Raw genomic sequence first — 16,265 nt, forward strand, 5'->3', positions numbered from 1 at the left:
GTGACTGAACATTGGCCAGTAAAATGGAGAGAAGAGGTTGCCAGGAAACGTCAGCGTTTCCTCTTGGGTAGCCCAAAAATTGGGTCAGAATTACAGAAAGAGGCCAGGGCCAATGAGTTGAAGTCGAAGTTGAAGCCGGAATTGAGGTAAGTAACTGCCGATCTGATGGTCAAAAGTTCTTGTTGGTTGTAAGAAATGGTAGAGGATACATTAAGAAAATAAAGTAAAAGTAAATGACAAAAGAATCACAAAATAGCAAAGTTGGGTCGGAGTTTGCAAAACGCAGCCATCCAATATGGCGCCATCTTCCATTTCTGATGGCACTGAATGTATGTTTGTGCACATGAAAGTCAGTGATTTACAGTATGTTTACAATAGGTTAATGAGGTAATAAAAATGTGCTGTGACTAAAATGGGACAAAAATTAAAAGGGCATTTAGTTGACTAAAATAGGACAAAAATTAAAAGGGCATTTAGTTGACTAAAATGGTCCACTGTTTTCGGCATTTTGACAATCACTAGACTAATTCATTAACCAAATGACAAAAATTAGACTAAGACTGCCAGGAAAGGCTCCTGTTCATTAGGACACAATGTTTTAAAATGTTTTTCAATGGAACCCAGGTGTACCCTCCCTGTTTCAGTTTTGTTCTGTTTGGCACGTAATGCACAGGTCCCGGAAAAGGCCTGTGGAGGAGTGACTGAGTGGAGGAACCTGTCTGCCCAGTAGTGTGGGGAAGAACCCACTGTAACACCAGCTCTCTCTGTCTCTCACACGTTCTCCCTCTCAATCTCCCCCTCGCTCCCGCTTCACTCCCCCCTCTCTACCTCTCTAATTCTCTGCCTCTGCCCATTGTGACCTGTGTGAACTGCTCATCAGCCTGGTGGTGTAGGATTACAGAGAATACATCCTAAATGGCACCCTATTCCCTATACAGTGCACTAATGTCGACCAGGACCCATAGTACTGTGGTCGAAAGTAGTGCACTATATAGGAAATGGGGTGCCATTTGGTACGCACTGAGTGTGGTTTCTAATGGGCTCCTATGGGTGCATGGATGAAATATAAGGCTTCAGACAGACAGCGGCATAGCAGAGGATGAGATACTTTATAGTAGCCATTTTAACAGCCATAGGCCCTATTTCAATTCAGAGACCATGTCATTTTAACAGCCATAGGCCTACTGTTATAATACAATGTCATTGTATTTTTTTTTCTAACTCGGACGACGCTGGGCCAATTGTGCGCAGTCTTGTGGGTCTCTCGGTCGCGGCCGGCTGCGACTCAGCCTGGGATCAAACCCGGGTCTGTAGCGACACCTCGAGCACTAAGATGCAGTGCCTTAGACCGCTGCGCCACTCAGGAGAAGACAATGTCATTTTAACAGCCATAGGCATACTGTTACAATTCAGTGTACTGCACTAAATTTGAGTAAGTTAATTCATAATTGATATTAAAAGATTGATATCTTACCGGGAGGAATCACTGGAAACTATGGCATGCTACTATGGCTGTGTGGAGGAGAAACACGCAATGTAAATTATTATTTGAAATGCAAAGAGCCTTTGCAGATGCTCAACAAAAGACAAGTGCCAATGAATTAATTAACACTAGCCGCAACTACATAATGTTTGAAGAGCTTGAGTTCGATTCAACTCACCACACCAGACAAGTTGCGTGTGCCAAGTGTTGCAAAATAAACGTACACATACAGTGCATTCAGAAAGTATTCAGACCCCTTCCCTTTTTCCACATTTTGTTACGTTATAAGGGTACCAAAACATTTCTGCAGCATTGAAGGTCCCCAAGAACACAGTGGCCTCGTCTTGGAACCACCAAGACGCTTCCTTGGGCTGGTCGCCAAGCTAAACTGAGCAATCGGAGGAGAATGGCCTTGGTCAGTGAGGTGACCAAGAACTCGATGGTCACCCTGACAGAGCTCCAGAGTTACTCTGTGGAGATGGGAGAACATTCCAGAAGGAAAACCATCTCTGCGGCACTCCACCAATCAGGCCTTTATGCTCTGTTAGTCCAAGCGGGCTGTCGTGCCTCTTGTGGCCAAACGGAATCCACAAAAGGCACGACAGCCCGCTTGGACTAACAGAGCATGAGAAACAAGATTCTCTGGTCTGATGAAACCAAGATTGAACGCTTTGGCCTGAATACCAAGTGTCACCTCTGGAGGAAACGTGGCACCATCCCTACGATGAAGCATGGTGGTGGCAGCATCATGCTGTGGGGATGTTTTTCAGCGTCAAGGACTGGAAGACTAGTCAGGATGAAGGGAAAGATGAACGAAGCAAAGTACAGAGAGATCCTTGATGAAAACCTACTCCAGCGCACTCAGGACCTCAGACTGGGGCAAAGGTTCACCTTTCAACAGGACAACGAACCTAATCACATAGCCAAGATAACCCAGGAGAAGCTTTGGGACAAGTCTTTGAATGTCCTGGAGTGGCCCAGCCAGATCTCCGACTTGAACCCGATCAAACATCTCTGGTGAGACCTGAAAATAGCCGTGCAGCCGCGCTTCCCATTCAACCTGACAGAACTTGAGAGGATCTGCTGAGAAGAATGGGAGAAACTCCCCAAATACAGGTGTGCCAAGCTTGTAGCATCATGACCAAGACTCAAAGCTGTAATCGCTGCCAAAGGTACTACAATAAAGTATTGAGCAAACTGTCCGAATACTTATGTTAATGTAATTTTTTTAAATTATATACATTTGCAAAAATGTCTAAATACCTGTTTTGGCTTTGTCGTTATGGGGTATGGTGTGTAAATTGATGAGGGGGGGAAATACATGTAATCATTTTTAGAATAAGGCTGTAATGTAACAAAATGTGCATGTTATTCAATAATTTCACCCACAGCGCTTGTGCACATGAACAAGTGTCTGTGTAGCCAGGCGCTAAAACAGAACTTGGTTCTATTAGAGACGCTTGACACGCTGCAAGTCCCGCCGCCCCATCTACTCATTGGTTTTCAGGAGCATACAACCCCACGTGGGTATTTGAAAGATGAACAAGGAGAGATTAATCATAAATAACTAACCAAAAACTCTGAGAGTATAATTTTGAGGTCATATGAATTTAACATGAATTACTCTGCCATTTTCAAAGTCATGTCCCCCCCATCCTTGACTTTTCCTAAATAAGTATTTTCAACACACTGAATTTTGATATCACAGAATTTCTGTTATAAGCATTTATAACCCTTCCTTCATCAGTTGGCTGCCATCTGACAATGGCCGATCGGACACTGGCCCTTCAAAACTACACCTAAACTATATCAAAACTAATTTCACACATAGGCATACAATAATAGATGTAGCCTAAAAACTACATTCATTTGACAATATTATCAATTGACTTGTAAAGAGACTGCACACGTGGGTAATTGAAAAAGAAGGGAATGGAGCTTACAAAAAACCTTCATAACCTATCGGAAAGAGCAGGTTCTAAGGTTTCTAAAACACATACATGTCACACCCTGATCTGTTTCACTGGTCTTTGTGATTGTTTCCACCCCCCTCCAGGTGTCGCCCATCTTCCCCTTTATCCCCTGTGTATTTATACCTGTGTTCTCTATTTGTCTGTTGCCAGTTCGTCTTGTTTGTCAAGTCAACCAGCGTTTTGTCTCAGCTCCTGCTTTTCCCCAGTCTCTCTTTTTTTCTTGCCTACCTGGTTTTGACGCTTGTCTGTCCTGACTCTGAGCCGGCCTGCCTGACCACTCTGCCTGCCCCTGACCCTGAGCCTGCCGTCCTATACCTTTGCCCCACCTCTGGATTACCGACCTCTGCCTGACCCGACCCTGAGCCTGCCTGCTGTCCTGTACCTTTGCCCCACTACTCTGGATTATGGACCCCTGTATGCCATGAACTGTGGTTTGCCTGGCCCTGTTGCTGTAACAAACATTGTTACTTCGACACAGTCTGCATCTGGGTCTTACCTTCAAACCTGATAATACATTTGCCAAACAACTTAAAATTAAGGCATGGTTTGCATTTCAAAATATCACTTTTTTGTCAAATATTACAGCAGCTACATTCCATGAGTTCTACATGTCAGCACTTATGACAGCATAGCCCAGGGCTACTAAACACAGACTAGTAACAGAACATAAAATATGATGTTCTTTTGAAATATAATTTATTTGTTTTGTGGTTTTTCATTTTTACATATAGCCCGCAGCAGAGTTCCCAAATAGGCGGCGCCGCGGGCCAAATTTGCAGAGTTTTCTGAGCAAAACAAAATGTGTATATTTATTTTAGAATTGTTGTTCTTGGACATAAAAGACTGTAAAATCACCAGGAAATTAGCTCAGTGATTTGGATTTTGGAAATCTGTTCCCAAGTATTTCCACACATAAATAGAGAGGCATATGTGATCGTATCCCAGTGTAATCAAGGGTTGAAATAATTTTGTTTTTCTCAAATACTATATCTGTTTTGGGTTCTTGCTGTCAATTTGCAGTGTACAAATTATTTACAGGGCATTCAGAAAGTATTCATACCTTAGTACACATTTTGTTGTGTTACAACCTGAATTCAAAACAGATTAAATATATATTTGTTCTCACCCATCTACACACTATACCCCATAATGACAAAGTGAAAACATGTTTTAGAAATGTTTGCAAATGTATTGAAAAATAAATATAGAAATATCTCATTCACATTAGTATTCACACCTGAGTCAATACTTTGTAGAAGCACCTTTGGCAGCAATTATAGCTGTGTGTCTCTCTGGGGAACATTTGCCGATTATTATTTTAAAACTTGTCAAATTGGTAGTTGATCATTGCTAGACAACCATTTTTCAGGTATCGTCCTAGAGGTAGATTTAAGTCAAATGAACTCAGGAACATTCACGGTCTTCTTGGTAAGCAACACCAGTATAGATTTGGCCTTGTGTTTTAGGTTATTGTCCTGCTGAAAGTTGATTTAATCTCCATGTGTCTAGTGGAAAGCAGACTGAACCAGGTTTTCCTCTAGGATTTTGCCTGTGCTTAGTTTATTACATATTTTTATTCCTGAAAAACTCCCCAGTCCTTAATGATTACAAGCATACCCATAACATGATGCAGCCACCACTATGCTTACAAATATGAAGAGTGGTATTCAGTAATGTGTTATATTAAACACTTTCAATTCAGGAAAAATCGCTCTGCCACATTTTTTACACTATTACTTTAGTGCCTTGTTGCAAAATGGATGCATGTTTTGGAATATTTTTATTCTGAACAGGCCGTACACGCTTCCTTCTTAATGTTGTTTTCTGCTATCACAGCAATTAAACTCGGCAACTGTTTTAAAGTCACCATTATCCTCTACATTGGTTTCTTTCCCTAGTCTTTGTGGTTGATTCTGTGTTTGAAATTCACTGCTCGACTAAGGGACCTTTCAGATAATTGTGTGTGGGGTACAGAGATTAGTTAGTCATTCAAAAATCATGTTAAACACCATTACTGCATACAGAGTGAGTCCATACAACTTATTATGTGACCTGTTAAGAAAAGTTTTACTCCTGAACTTATTTAGGCTTGTCATAAGGGGGCTGGATACTTATTGACTCAAGACATTTCAGGTTTTTAATTTTTATTAATTTGTAACTTTGACATTATGGGATATTGTGTGCAGGCCAGGGGAACAAAATCTCAATTGAATCCATTTCAGGCAGGAACATAACAAAATGTGGAAAAAGTCAATGGATGTGAATACTTTCTGAAGGCACTATATACAGTGCCTTGCGAAAGTATTCGGCCCCCTTGAACTTTGCGACCTTTTGCCACATTTCAGGCTTCAAACATAAGGATATAAAACTGTATTTTTTTGTGAAGAATCAACAACAAGTGGGACACAATCATGAAGTGGAACGACATTTATTGGATATTTCAAACTTTTTTAACAAATCAAAAACAGAAAAATTGGGCGTGCAAAATTATTCACCCCCCTTAAGTTAATACTTTGTAGCGCCACCTTTTGCTGCGATTACAGCTGTAAGTCGCTTGGGGTATGTCTCTATCAGTTTTGCACATCGAGAGACTGAATTTTTTTTCCCATTCCTCCTTGCAAAACAGCTCGAGCTCAGTGAGGTTGGATGGAGAGCATTTGGATTCATTGGATTTGGATTCAGGTCTGGACTTTGACTTGGCCATTTTAACACCTGGATATGTTTATTTTTTAATCATTCCATTGTAGATTTTGCTTTATGTTTTGGATCATTGTCTTGTTGGAAGACAAATCTCCGTCCCAGTCTCAGGTCTTTTGCAAACTCCATCAGGTTTTCTTCCAGAATGGTCCTGTATTTGGCTCCATCCATCTTCCCATCAATTTTAACCATCTTCCCTGTCCCTGCTGAAGAAAAGCAGGCCCAAACCATGATGCTGCCACCACCATGTTTGACAGTGGGGATGGTGTGTTCAGGGTGATGAGCTGTGTTGCTTTTACGCCAAACATAACGTTTTGCATTGTTGCCAAAAAGTTCCATTTTGGTTTCATCTGACCAGAGCACCTTCTTCCACATGTTTGGTGTGTCTCCCAGGTGGCTTGTGGCAAACTTTAAACTACACTTTTTATGGATATCTTTAAGAAATGGCTTTCTTCTTGCCACTCTTCCATAAAGGCCAGATTTGTGCAATATATGACTGATTGTTGTCCTATGGACAGAGTCTCCCACCTCAGCTGTAGATCTCTGCAGTTCATCCATAGTGATCATGGGCCTCTTGGCTGCATCTCTGATCAGTCTTCTCCTTGTATGAGCTGAAAGTTTAGAGGGACGGCCAGGTCTTGGTAGATTTGCAGTGGTCTGATACTCCTTCCATTTCAATATTATCGCTTGCACAGTGCTCCTTGGGATGTTTAAAGCTTGGGAAATCTTTTTGTATCCAAATCCGGCTTTAAACTTCTTCACAACAGTATCTCGGACCTGCCTGGTGTGTTCCTTGTTCTTCATGATGCTCTCTGCGCTTTTGACGGACCTCTGAGACTATCACAGTGCAGGTGCATTTATACGGAGACTTGATTACACACAGTTGGATTGTATTTATCATCATTAGTCATTTAGGTCAACATTGGATCATTCAGAGATCCTCACTGAACTTCTGGAGAGAGTTTGCTGCACTGAAAGTAAAGGGGCTGAATAATTTTGCACGCCCAATTTTTCAGTTTTTGATTTGTTAAAAAAGTTTGAAATATCCAATAAATGTCGTTCCACTTCATGATTGTGTCCCACTTGTTGTTGATTCTTCACAAAAAAATACAGTTTTACATCTTTATGTTTGAAGCCTGAAATGTGGCAAAAGGTCGCAAAGTTCAAGGGGGCCGAATACTTTCGCAAGGCACTGTAACTATGTTCTGGCCCCCCGACCATCCGCTCAAGGAGAAATCGGCCCACGGCTGAATGTAATTGTGGACCCCTGGCCTACAGTAACAAACTACTGAAAATGTTTGGGGGGGGGTTTGGTATTCTAATGGTAGGCCTACCTAAAAATAACCAAATCATATATGCAGTCACTCTAACGATACATTAATGTACATACTACCTCAATTGGGCCGACCAACCAGTGCTCCCACACATTGGCTAACGGGGCTATCTTCATTGTGTCCCACCCACCACCCGCCAACCCCCTCTTTTACGCTACTGCTACTCTCTGTTTATCATATATGCATAGTCACTTTAACCATATCTACATGTACATACTACCTCAATCAGCCTGACTAACCAGTGTCTGTATGTAGCCTCACTACTTTTATAGCCTCGCTACTGTATATAGCCTGTCTTTTTACTGTTGTTTTATTTATTTTCCTACCTATTGTTCACCTAATATCTTTTATGCACTATTGGTTAGAGCCTGTAAGTAAGCATTTCACTGTAAGGTCTACACCTGTTGTATTCGGCGCACGTGACAAATAAACTTTGATTTGATTAGAAATTATACGTTTTTGCAATAGTACACTACCATTCAAAAGTCTGGGGTCACTTAGAATGTCCTTGTTTTTGGTTTTTAAAATAATAATGCCTTTTTGTCCATTAAAATAACATCAAATTGATCAGAAATACAGTGTAGACATTATTAATGTTGTAAATGACTATTGTAGCTGGAAACGGACCATTATCAGCAACCATCACTCCTGTGTTCCAATGCCACGTTGTGTTAGCTAATCCAAGTTTATCATTTTAAAAGGCTAATTAATCATTAGAAACCCCTTCTGCAATTATGTTAGCACAGCGGAAAACTGTTGTGTTGATTAAAGAAGCAATAAAACTGGCCTTCTTTAGACTAGTTGAGTATCTGGAACATCAGCACTTGTGGGTTCGATTACAGGCTCAAAATTGCCAGAAACAAGTAACTTTCTTCTGAAACTCGTCAGTCTATTCTTGTTCTGAGAAATGAAGGCTATTCCATGTGAGAAATTGCCAAGAAACTGAAGATCTCGTACAACGCTGTGTACTACTCCCGTCACAGAACAGCGCAAATTGTCTCTAACCAGAATAGAAAGAGGGGTGGGAGGCCCTGGTGCACAACTGAGAAAGAGGACAAGTACATTACAGTGTCTAGTTTGAGAAACAGACGCCTCACAAGTCCTCAACTGGCAGCTTCATTAAATAGTACCTGCAAAACACCAGTCTCAACGTCAACAGTGAAGAGGAGACTGAGATGCTAGCCTCTATGCAGAGTTCCTCTGTCCAGTGTCTGTGTTATTTTGCCCAGCTTAATCTTATATTTTTATTGTCCAGTCTGAGATATGGCTTTTTTCTTGCAACTCTGCCTAGAAGGCCAGCAACCCAGGAGTCACCTCTTCACTGTTGACGTTCTTTAATCTGTATGCCTACAGTAGCAATAAAAAGTATGTGAACCCTTTGGAAATACCTGGTTTCTGCATAAATTGGTCATAAAATTATATCTGATCTTCATCTAGGTCACAACAATAGACAAACACAGTCTACTTAAACTAATAACACACAAACAATTATAAGTTTTAATTTCTTTATTGAACACAATGTATAAACATTCACAGTGCAGGGTGGAAAAAGTATGTGAACCCTTGGATTATATAGCTGGTTGACCCTCCTTTGGCGGCAATAACCTCAACCAAATGTTTTCTGTAGTTGCGGATAAGACCTGCACAATGGTCAGGACAAATTTTGGACCATTCCTCTTTACAAAACTGTTTCAGTTCAGCAATATTCTTGGGATGTCTGGTGTGAACTGCTCTCGAGGTCATGCCACAGCATCTCAAACGGGTTGAGGTCAGGACTCTGACTGGGCCACTCCAGAAGGCATATTTTCTTCTCTTGAAGTCATTCTGTTGTTGATCTACTTCTGTGTGTTGGGTCGTTGTCCTGCTGCTTCACCCAACTTTTGTTGAGCTTCAATTGGCAGACAGAGACCCTTATATTCTCCTGCAAAATGTCTTGATAAACTTGGGAATTCATTTTTCCGTCAATGATAGCAAGCTTTCCAGGCACTGAGGCAGCAAAACAGCCCCAAACCATGATGCTCCCTCCGCCATACTTTACAGTTGGGATGAGGTTTTAATGTTGGTGTGCTGGGGCTTTTTTTCTCCACACAGTGTTGTGTGTTCCTTCCAAACAACTCAACTGTAGTTTCATCTGTCCACAAAATATTTTGCCAGTAGCGCTGTGTAACATCCAGGTGCACCAAACTTCAGACGTGCAGCAATGCTTTTTTTGGACAGCAGTGGCTTCTTCCGTGGTGTCCTCCCATGAATACCATTCTTGTTTCGTGATTTATGTATCGTAGACTAGTCAACAGAGATGTTAGCATGTTCCAGAGATTTATGTAAGTCTTTAGCTGACACTAGATTCTTCTTAACCTCATTTTGCATTCTGCGCTGTGCTCTTGCAGTCATTTTTGCAGGACGGCCACTCCTAGGGAGAGTAGCAACAGTGCTGAACTTTCTCCATTTATAGACAATTTGTCTTACCGTGGACTGATGAACATCAAGGCTTTTAGAGATACTTTACTAACCCTTTCCAGCTTTATGCAAGTCAACAATTCTTAATCTTAGGTCTTCTGAGATCTCTTTTGTTCGAGTCATGGTTCACATCAGGCAATGCTTCTTGTGATAGCAAACTCAAATTTGATTGGACTCCAGGTTAGCTAACTCCTGACTCCAATTAGCTTTTGGAGAAGTCATTAGCCTAGGGATTCACATACTTTTTCCAACCTACACAATGAATGTTTAAATTATGTATTCAATATAGACAAGAAAAATACAATAATTTGTGTGTTATTAGTTTAAGCACACTATGTTAGTCTATTGTTGTGAGTTTGATGAAGAACAGATCAAATTTGATGACCAACTTGTGCAGAAATTCAGGTAATTCCAAAGGGTTCACATACTTTTTCTTGCCACGTATGTAGATATTCCATTAAAAATGTGCTGTTTCCAGCTACAGTAGTCATTTACAACATAAACAATGTTATAGACACTGTTCTGATCAATTTGACGTTATTTTAATGGACAATTTTTGGGGATTTTCTTTCAAAAACAAGGACATTTCTAAGTGACTCCAAACTTTTGAACGGTAGTGTATATATTAAATGTTTTTATTAAGACTGTTAGAATGCAATGGCTCATAACGCGATTGTTATGTGCCCAGCTTTCCTAGTGTTAATATTTGGAGTAGAGAAAAACATGATTTTGTTTGCTTGTCAAAATTCTACAAAAGATCATATGCGTTTCAGGTAAAATAACAACCCAATGTTCATCTCCCAGGACAGAACTAGCTACATTTTCATGAATGTTTCATGTGTGTTTGACATGCCCCCAAATTAATATATTTTTTGCATTTTTTCACCTGCGTGTCATGATCGTGTCTGATATGGATGGACAAAATCAACACGAGGCACATGCATGGCTGGTGTGGTCAATAAGTCAAACTTGAGTTTCGTTCAACTCAATGGAGCCTGTCAACGCTTAACAACAGACTTGCACCATTGAAGTGTAATAACACATTAACTATAGATAGGTAGGCCGCAACCTCACAAAAATGTGTCATCAAATGCAGCGGTTAAACGCTATGAATATGGCTATGTTTACACAGGCAACCCAATTCTGATACTTTTCCACTAATTGGTCTTTTGACCAATCACATCAGCTCTTTTGCCAATAATTGTGATGCCTGTGTAAAACGCAGCCTATACGTCTTTAATAAACTACTCGAGAGGCAGGTTATATTGACACATTTTGAAATTATGCCCAATTATCATAATATTGAGCTGAAGCAGATTGAACAACATTGACTGCTATACTGTTGAACAGCACACATTAAATATGTGGATAAGGAGCAGTAGTAACCTGGTCCCAGATCTGTTTGTCTTCTTGTCAACCCCATTGCTATCATTGAGTATGTTTACATGCACAGTAATAATTTGATATTAAACTCATTATGGCAGTAGGCAGATTATATTTTTGTTATTTAAATTTTATTTAACTAGGCAAGTTAGTTAAGAACAAATTCTTATTTACAATGACGCCCCCCCCCCCCCCCCCCCCCCCCCCCTTCCCTCCCCCTGGCCAAACCCTCCTCTAACCCAGACAGTGAAGGGCCAATTGTGCGCCGCCCTATGGGACTCCCAGTTGTGACAGCCTGGGAACAGGCAGTCTGTAGTGACGCCTCTAGCACTGCAGTGCCTTAGACAGCTTTGCCTCTCAGGAGGCCATGTAAAATCCTTACTTTTATATCTTAAATCGGCATAAGATAAAAATTGAAGTAAGCATACACCGATAAAGGTCGACCGATTAATCAGGGCCGATTTCAAGTTTTCATAACAATCGGTAGTTGGCATTTTTGGGTGCGGATTATGGCCGATTACATTGCAATCCATGAGGAAACTGCGTGTCAGGCTGCACACCTGTTACACGAGCGCAGCAAGGTAGCTAGCTAGCATTAAACTTATCTTAAAAAAAACAATCAATCTTCACATAATCACTAGTTAACAACACATGGTTGATATATAATTAATGCAGTGCCTGTTCATTTATCATCGAATCACAGCCTACTTCGCCAAACGGGGGATGATTTAACAAAAGCGCATTCGCGAAAAAAGCACAATCATTGCACGAATGTACCTAACCATAAACATCAATGCCTTTCTTAAAATCAATACACAGAAGTGCATTTTTTTAAACCTGCATATTTAGTTAAAATAAAATCATGTTAGCAGGCAATATTTACTAGGGAAATTGTGTCACTTCTCTTGCGTTCATTGCACGCAGAGTCAGAGTATATGTAACAGTTTGGGCCGCCTGGCTCGTTGAGAACTAATTTGACAGAATTTTACGTAATTATGACATAACATTGAAGGTTGTACAATGTAACAGCAATATAAAGACTTAGGGTTGCCACATGTTCAATAAAATACTTAATGGTTCCGTATTTCACTGAAAGAAAAAACGTTTTGTTTTCGAAATTATAGTTTCCGGATTTCACCATATTAATGACCAAAGGCTCGTATTTCTGTGTTTATTATATTATAATTAAGTCTATGATTTGATATTTGATAGAGCAGTCTGACTGAGCGGGGATGGGTGGCAGCAGGCTCGTAAGCATTCATTCAGACTTTACTGCGTTTGCCAACAGCTCTTAGCAATGCTTGATTCACAAGCTGTTCATGACTTCAAGCCTATCAACTCCTGAGATTAGGCTGGCAATACTAGTGCCTATTAGAACATCCAATAGTCAAAGGTATATGAAATACAAAGGGTATAGAGAGAAATAGTCGACGCATCATAATTCCTATAATAACTACAACCTAAAACTTCTTAACTGGGAATATTGAAGAACTGGGAATATTGAACTACCAGCTTTCATATGTTCTCATGTTCTGAGCAAGGAACTTAAACGTTAGCTTTTTTACATGGCACATATTGCACTTTTACTTTGTTCTCCAACACTGTGTTTTTCCATTATTTAAACCAAATTAAGCATGTTTCATTATTTATTTGAGACTAAATAGATTGTATGTATTATATTATGCTAAAATAAGTGTTCATTGTTCATTCAGTATTGTTGTAATTGTCATTATTACAAATATATCGGCTGATTAATCGGTAATGGCTTTTTTGGTCCTCCAATAATCGGTATCGGCATTGAAAAATCATAATCGGTTGACCTCTAATTAAAACACCTGCTTTTCTGAGCAATCTTTAGAATTATTAGGACACGTAAACACCTTAAACGGCGTTCCAGTGTTGTATTTGATCTGCACATGTGCTAGCACCAGCCGCGAGCCTCCCTCTTTATCGAGAGTGAAGTGAGCCTCCCTCTTTACCGAGAGTGAAGTGAGCCTCCCTCTTTACCGAGAGTGAAGTGAGCCTCCCTCTTTACCGAGAGTGAAGTGAGCCTCCCTCTTTACCGAGAGTGAAGTGAGCCTCCCTCTTTACCGAGAGTGAAGTGAGCCTCCCTCTTTACCGAGAGTGAAGTGAGCCTCCCTCTTTATCGAGGGTGAAGTGAGCCTTCCTCTTTATCGAGAGTGAAGTGAGCCTCCCTCTTTACCGAGAGTGAAGTGAGCCTCCCTCTTTACCGAGAGTGAAGTGAGCCTCCCTCTTTACCGAGAGTGAAGTGAGCCTCCCTCTTTACCGAGAGTGAAGTGAGCCTCCCTCTTTATCGAGAGTGAAGTGAGCCTCCCTCTTTACCGAGAGTGAAGTGAGCCTCCATCTTTATCGAGGGTGAAGTGAGCATCCCTCTTTATCGAGAGTGAAGTGAGCCTCCCTCTTTACCGAGAGTGAAGTGAGCCTCCCTCTTTATCGAGAGTGAAGTGAGCCTCCCTCTTTACCGAGAGTGAAGTGAGCCTCCATCTTTACCGAGAGTGAAGTGAGCCTCCCTCTTTACCGAGAGTGAAGTGAGCCTCCCTCTTTACCGAGAGTGAAGTGAACTCGTAACAACTGAAGAAGTAGTATTCACATACAAACTTTATACAGTATGTCCAAACTCAGAATTAAATATGCTTAGAAAAAATAACATGGTCGCTGTGGTAGAATGCTTTGATTGGAAAGTTTTGGCGTTCATCAGTGCCCTCATGTATCCATGAAAACAGGATTATTAGGGAAAATGTTCTTGCAAAGCATGAAAATGTTTGAATCAAATTATTATACTATCTGACTACCCACAATAATTGCATTATTGTGTGCATGTAACCATACTCATTGACAAGCCAAACATGACAATGCCTTAAGGATTTAACAAGAGAGCAAAAACTGACTGGTACCCAGGTTAAAGAAAGGGGTGGAATAACTATATTTTGGGGTATCATCTACACCTACCAGTATTAGACTGAGGTTTCAGACTCTGACTATAGGTTTCTTATTGAATACTGTATGCTCAAAATGCTACTATGAAAGCTGTTAATCCAGTTTACCTTCTCTGTCTGATTCTGAGAAACTATCTACCTTTTCTACCCAGTTTTAACATGAAAAGCAGTCCAAAGTTTATCACACATTACGATCACCTTATAACACAGTCACAGTAATGTAGGTGCAAACTCTCATTCAGTTGGCTTTGACATTTAACATCTATACAGTTATTGATTGTGTTCCAATAAGAGTATGGCCACTCACTACCACACCATTGATTATTTTAGTCATTTAATTTCATTAAATGCTTTCACTAATAGCAATGGGGGGTAAGGTGTTAAACCTATGTGTGAGTGTAAAATCTCTCTCTCTCTATATATATATATAAAGTAGAATTTAACCCAAAGAAATCCCAAATCCCTCCACACTCTTTGTCCTGCTATCCTTTATGTTGTCAAATTGTTAATATCATCAAAGCTGGAGAAGTGGATTAGGTTGGAATGGAGAACACACACACACACACACACACACACACACGCACACACACACACACACACACACACACACACACACACACACACACACACACACAGAGAGAGAGTGAGACAGACACTAGATCAAATCTTAAAGTGGACCACCAGATGTGGCAGATGTCCATAATGAACGTGGGACTGAGACCACACATGGGGCAGTGACGTCAAGTTGTTTACATCAACTTGTGATCGTCTTGATCATCTCAACGACTGAATTTGACAGATTTCCGACCCATATTTAGGCTATTCACAATATGCGAAAATAATGACATTCTTTGACATTTGATTTGAGGATTGTAATTTCTCACCAGATGAATGATCTACGTCTCCAACGCCGTTCATTAAAAGTGCAGAATTCAGGTGAGGGTGCGTCTTTTCTAGGGCAGCGCAAAGGTCTTTGAAATGGTCTCTCTCTTTGCTTATCAAGATTTTCAGGAGAAGGACCACTTTCTCCGAGTTGGACGAGCAGTTGTGACCCAGTTCATAACGTTCCGATTGGGTGAGGGTACCAGTTTGAGACAACACCTCCACGACCCGATCTGCATGTGTTATTGACTCCAGTAAGTTCTGGTAGCATTTATCTAACAACTCTTTGTGCTTAGACTCCATCTCTCTCAACTCGCTGCTATTTGCACGACTACCGCGTTGCCTACGTTTTATCAGCTGACCACTTTAAGATCTCTACAGTTCAGCCGTATCCATTTCTGGATAGGTCACTTCTTGGAAGAGTTGAGTCGTAGTCCCGCGATTGTAGTGCATAGCCAAATTGTGTCGCCTTTCATCCCAAATAGAAAGAAGAGTAGACCCAAGTAGCCATATTTGTTGCCCAGGGCTGTTGACTGGTGCGCTAAGAAAAAGGGTTACATTTTACCACAGCGTTCAAGATCCAACTTTTCCTCCGTTTTCGTGACTATTAGGCTACGTCTGAAGTGGTCCGCATCGTATACCCATTAAATCCGGTCTTTCTAAATCGAGTTCGACCGACATGCTGAAAAGTAGTACAACTCTTTAAGAGCCTTTCCCCAGAACCGCAACCTCCACCATGACTCGAGCGCAGCAGCTGTAGTTCCCCTGCCAATCATATTTTAGTGCAATGGCCAAGTGGGCGGGGCTTTCCACAGACGCACCTGGCTTAAAACTTTACATTGAAAGGTGGAAAAATATTACTGTCAATTGGTAGGGACACCATTTGGGATAAAATCGACCGACAAAATAATAGCAATATTGATTTATCCCCGTTATTTCCTGTCATTTTCTGCTGAAGGGAGGATCTTTGTAGTGAAAAATATTCAGTAGGTCTGTTGCATTATATAATTTCTCATGGCACATTTTCCTCTGGTGTATTTTATACCTATATCTAAACCACAACACTCTGTCGATTATTAGGCTATCAGTTTGTGTACAA

The 16,265-nt window shown here is 40.8% G+C and overlaps 1 protein-coding gene across 3 annotated transcripts in view; it reads right to left on the minus strand.

Moving 5' to 3' along the window:
* The window catches only part of LOC139382024 (disks large homolog 5-like), a 152,594-nt gene extending 136,676 nt beyond the window's left edge, over positions 1-15,918 (minus strand). Inside the window, exon 1 of one of the 3 annotated variants that reach the window (XM_071125952.1) lies at positions 15,169-15,918. In XM_071125952.1, the coding sequence (XP_070982053.1) occupies positions 15,169-15,469 (301 nt within the window). In that variant the 5' untranslated portion in view covers positions 15,470-15,918. The remainder of the gene's footprint in view (positions 1-15,168) is intronic. The other 2 variants (XM_071125953.1, XM_071125954.1) reach the window with 2 other exon arrangements.
* Between the last annotated feature and the right edge of the window lie 347 nt (positions 15,919-16,265).

Source organism: Oncorhynchus clarkii, chromosome 23 (assembly GCF_045791955.1).
Source record: "Oncorhynchus clarkii lewisi isolate Uvic-CL-2024 chromosome 23, UVic_Ocla_1.0, whole genome shotgun sequence".
Classification (NCBI taxonomy): Eukaryota; Metazoa; Chordata; class Actinopteri; order Salmoniformes; family Salmonidae; genus Oncorhynchus; species Oncorhynchus clarkii.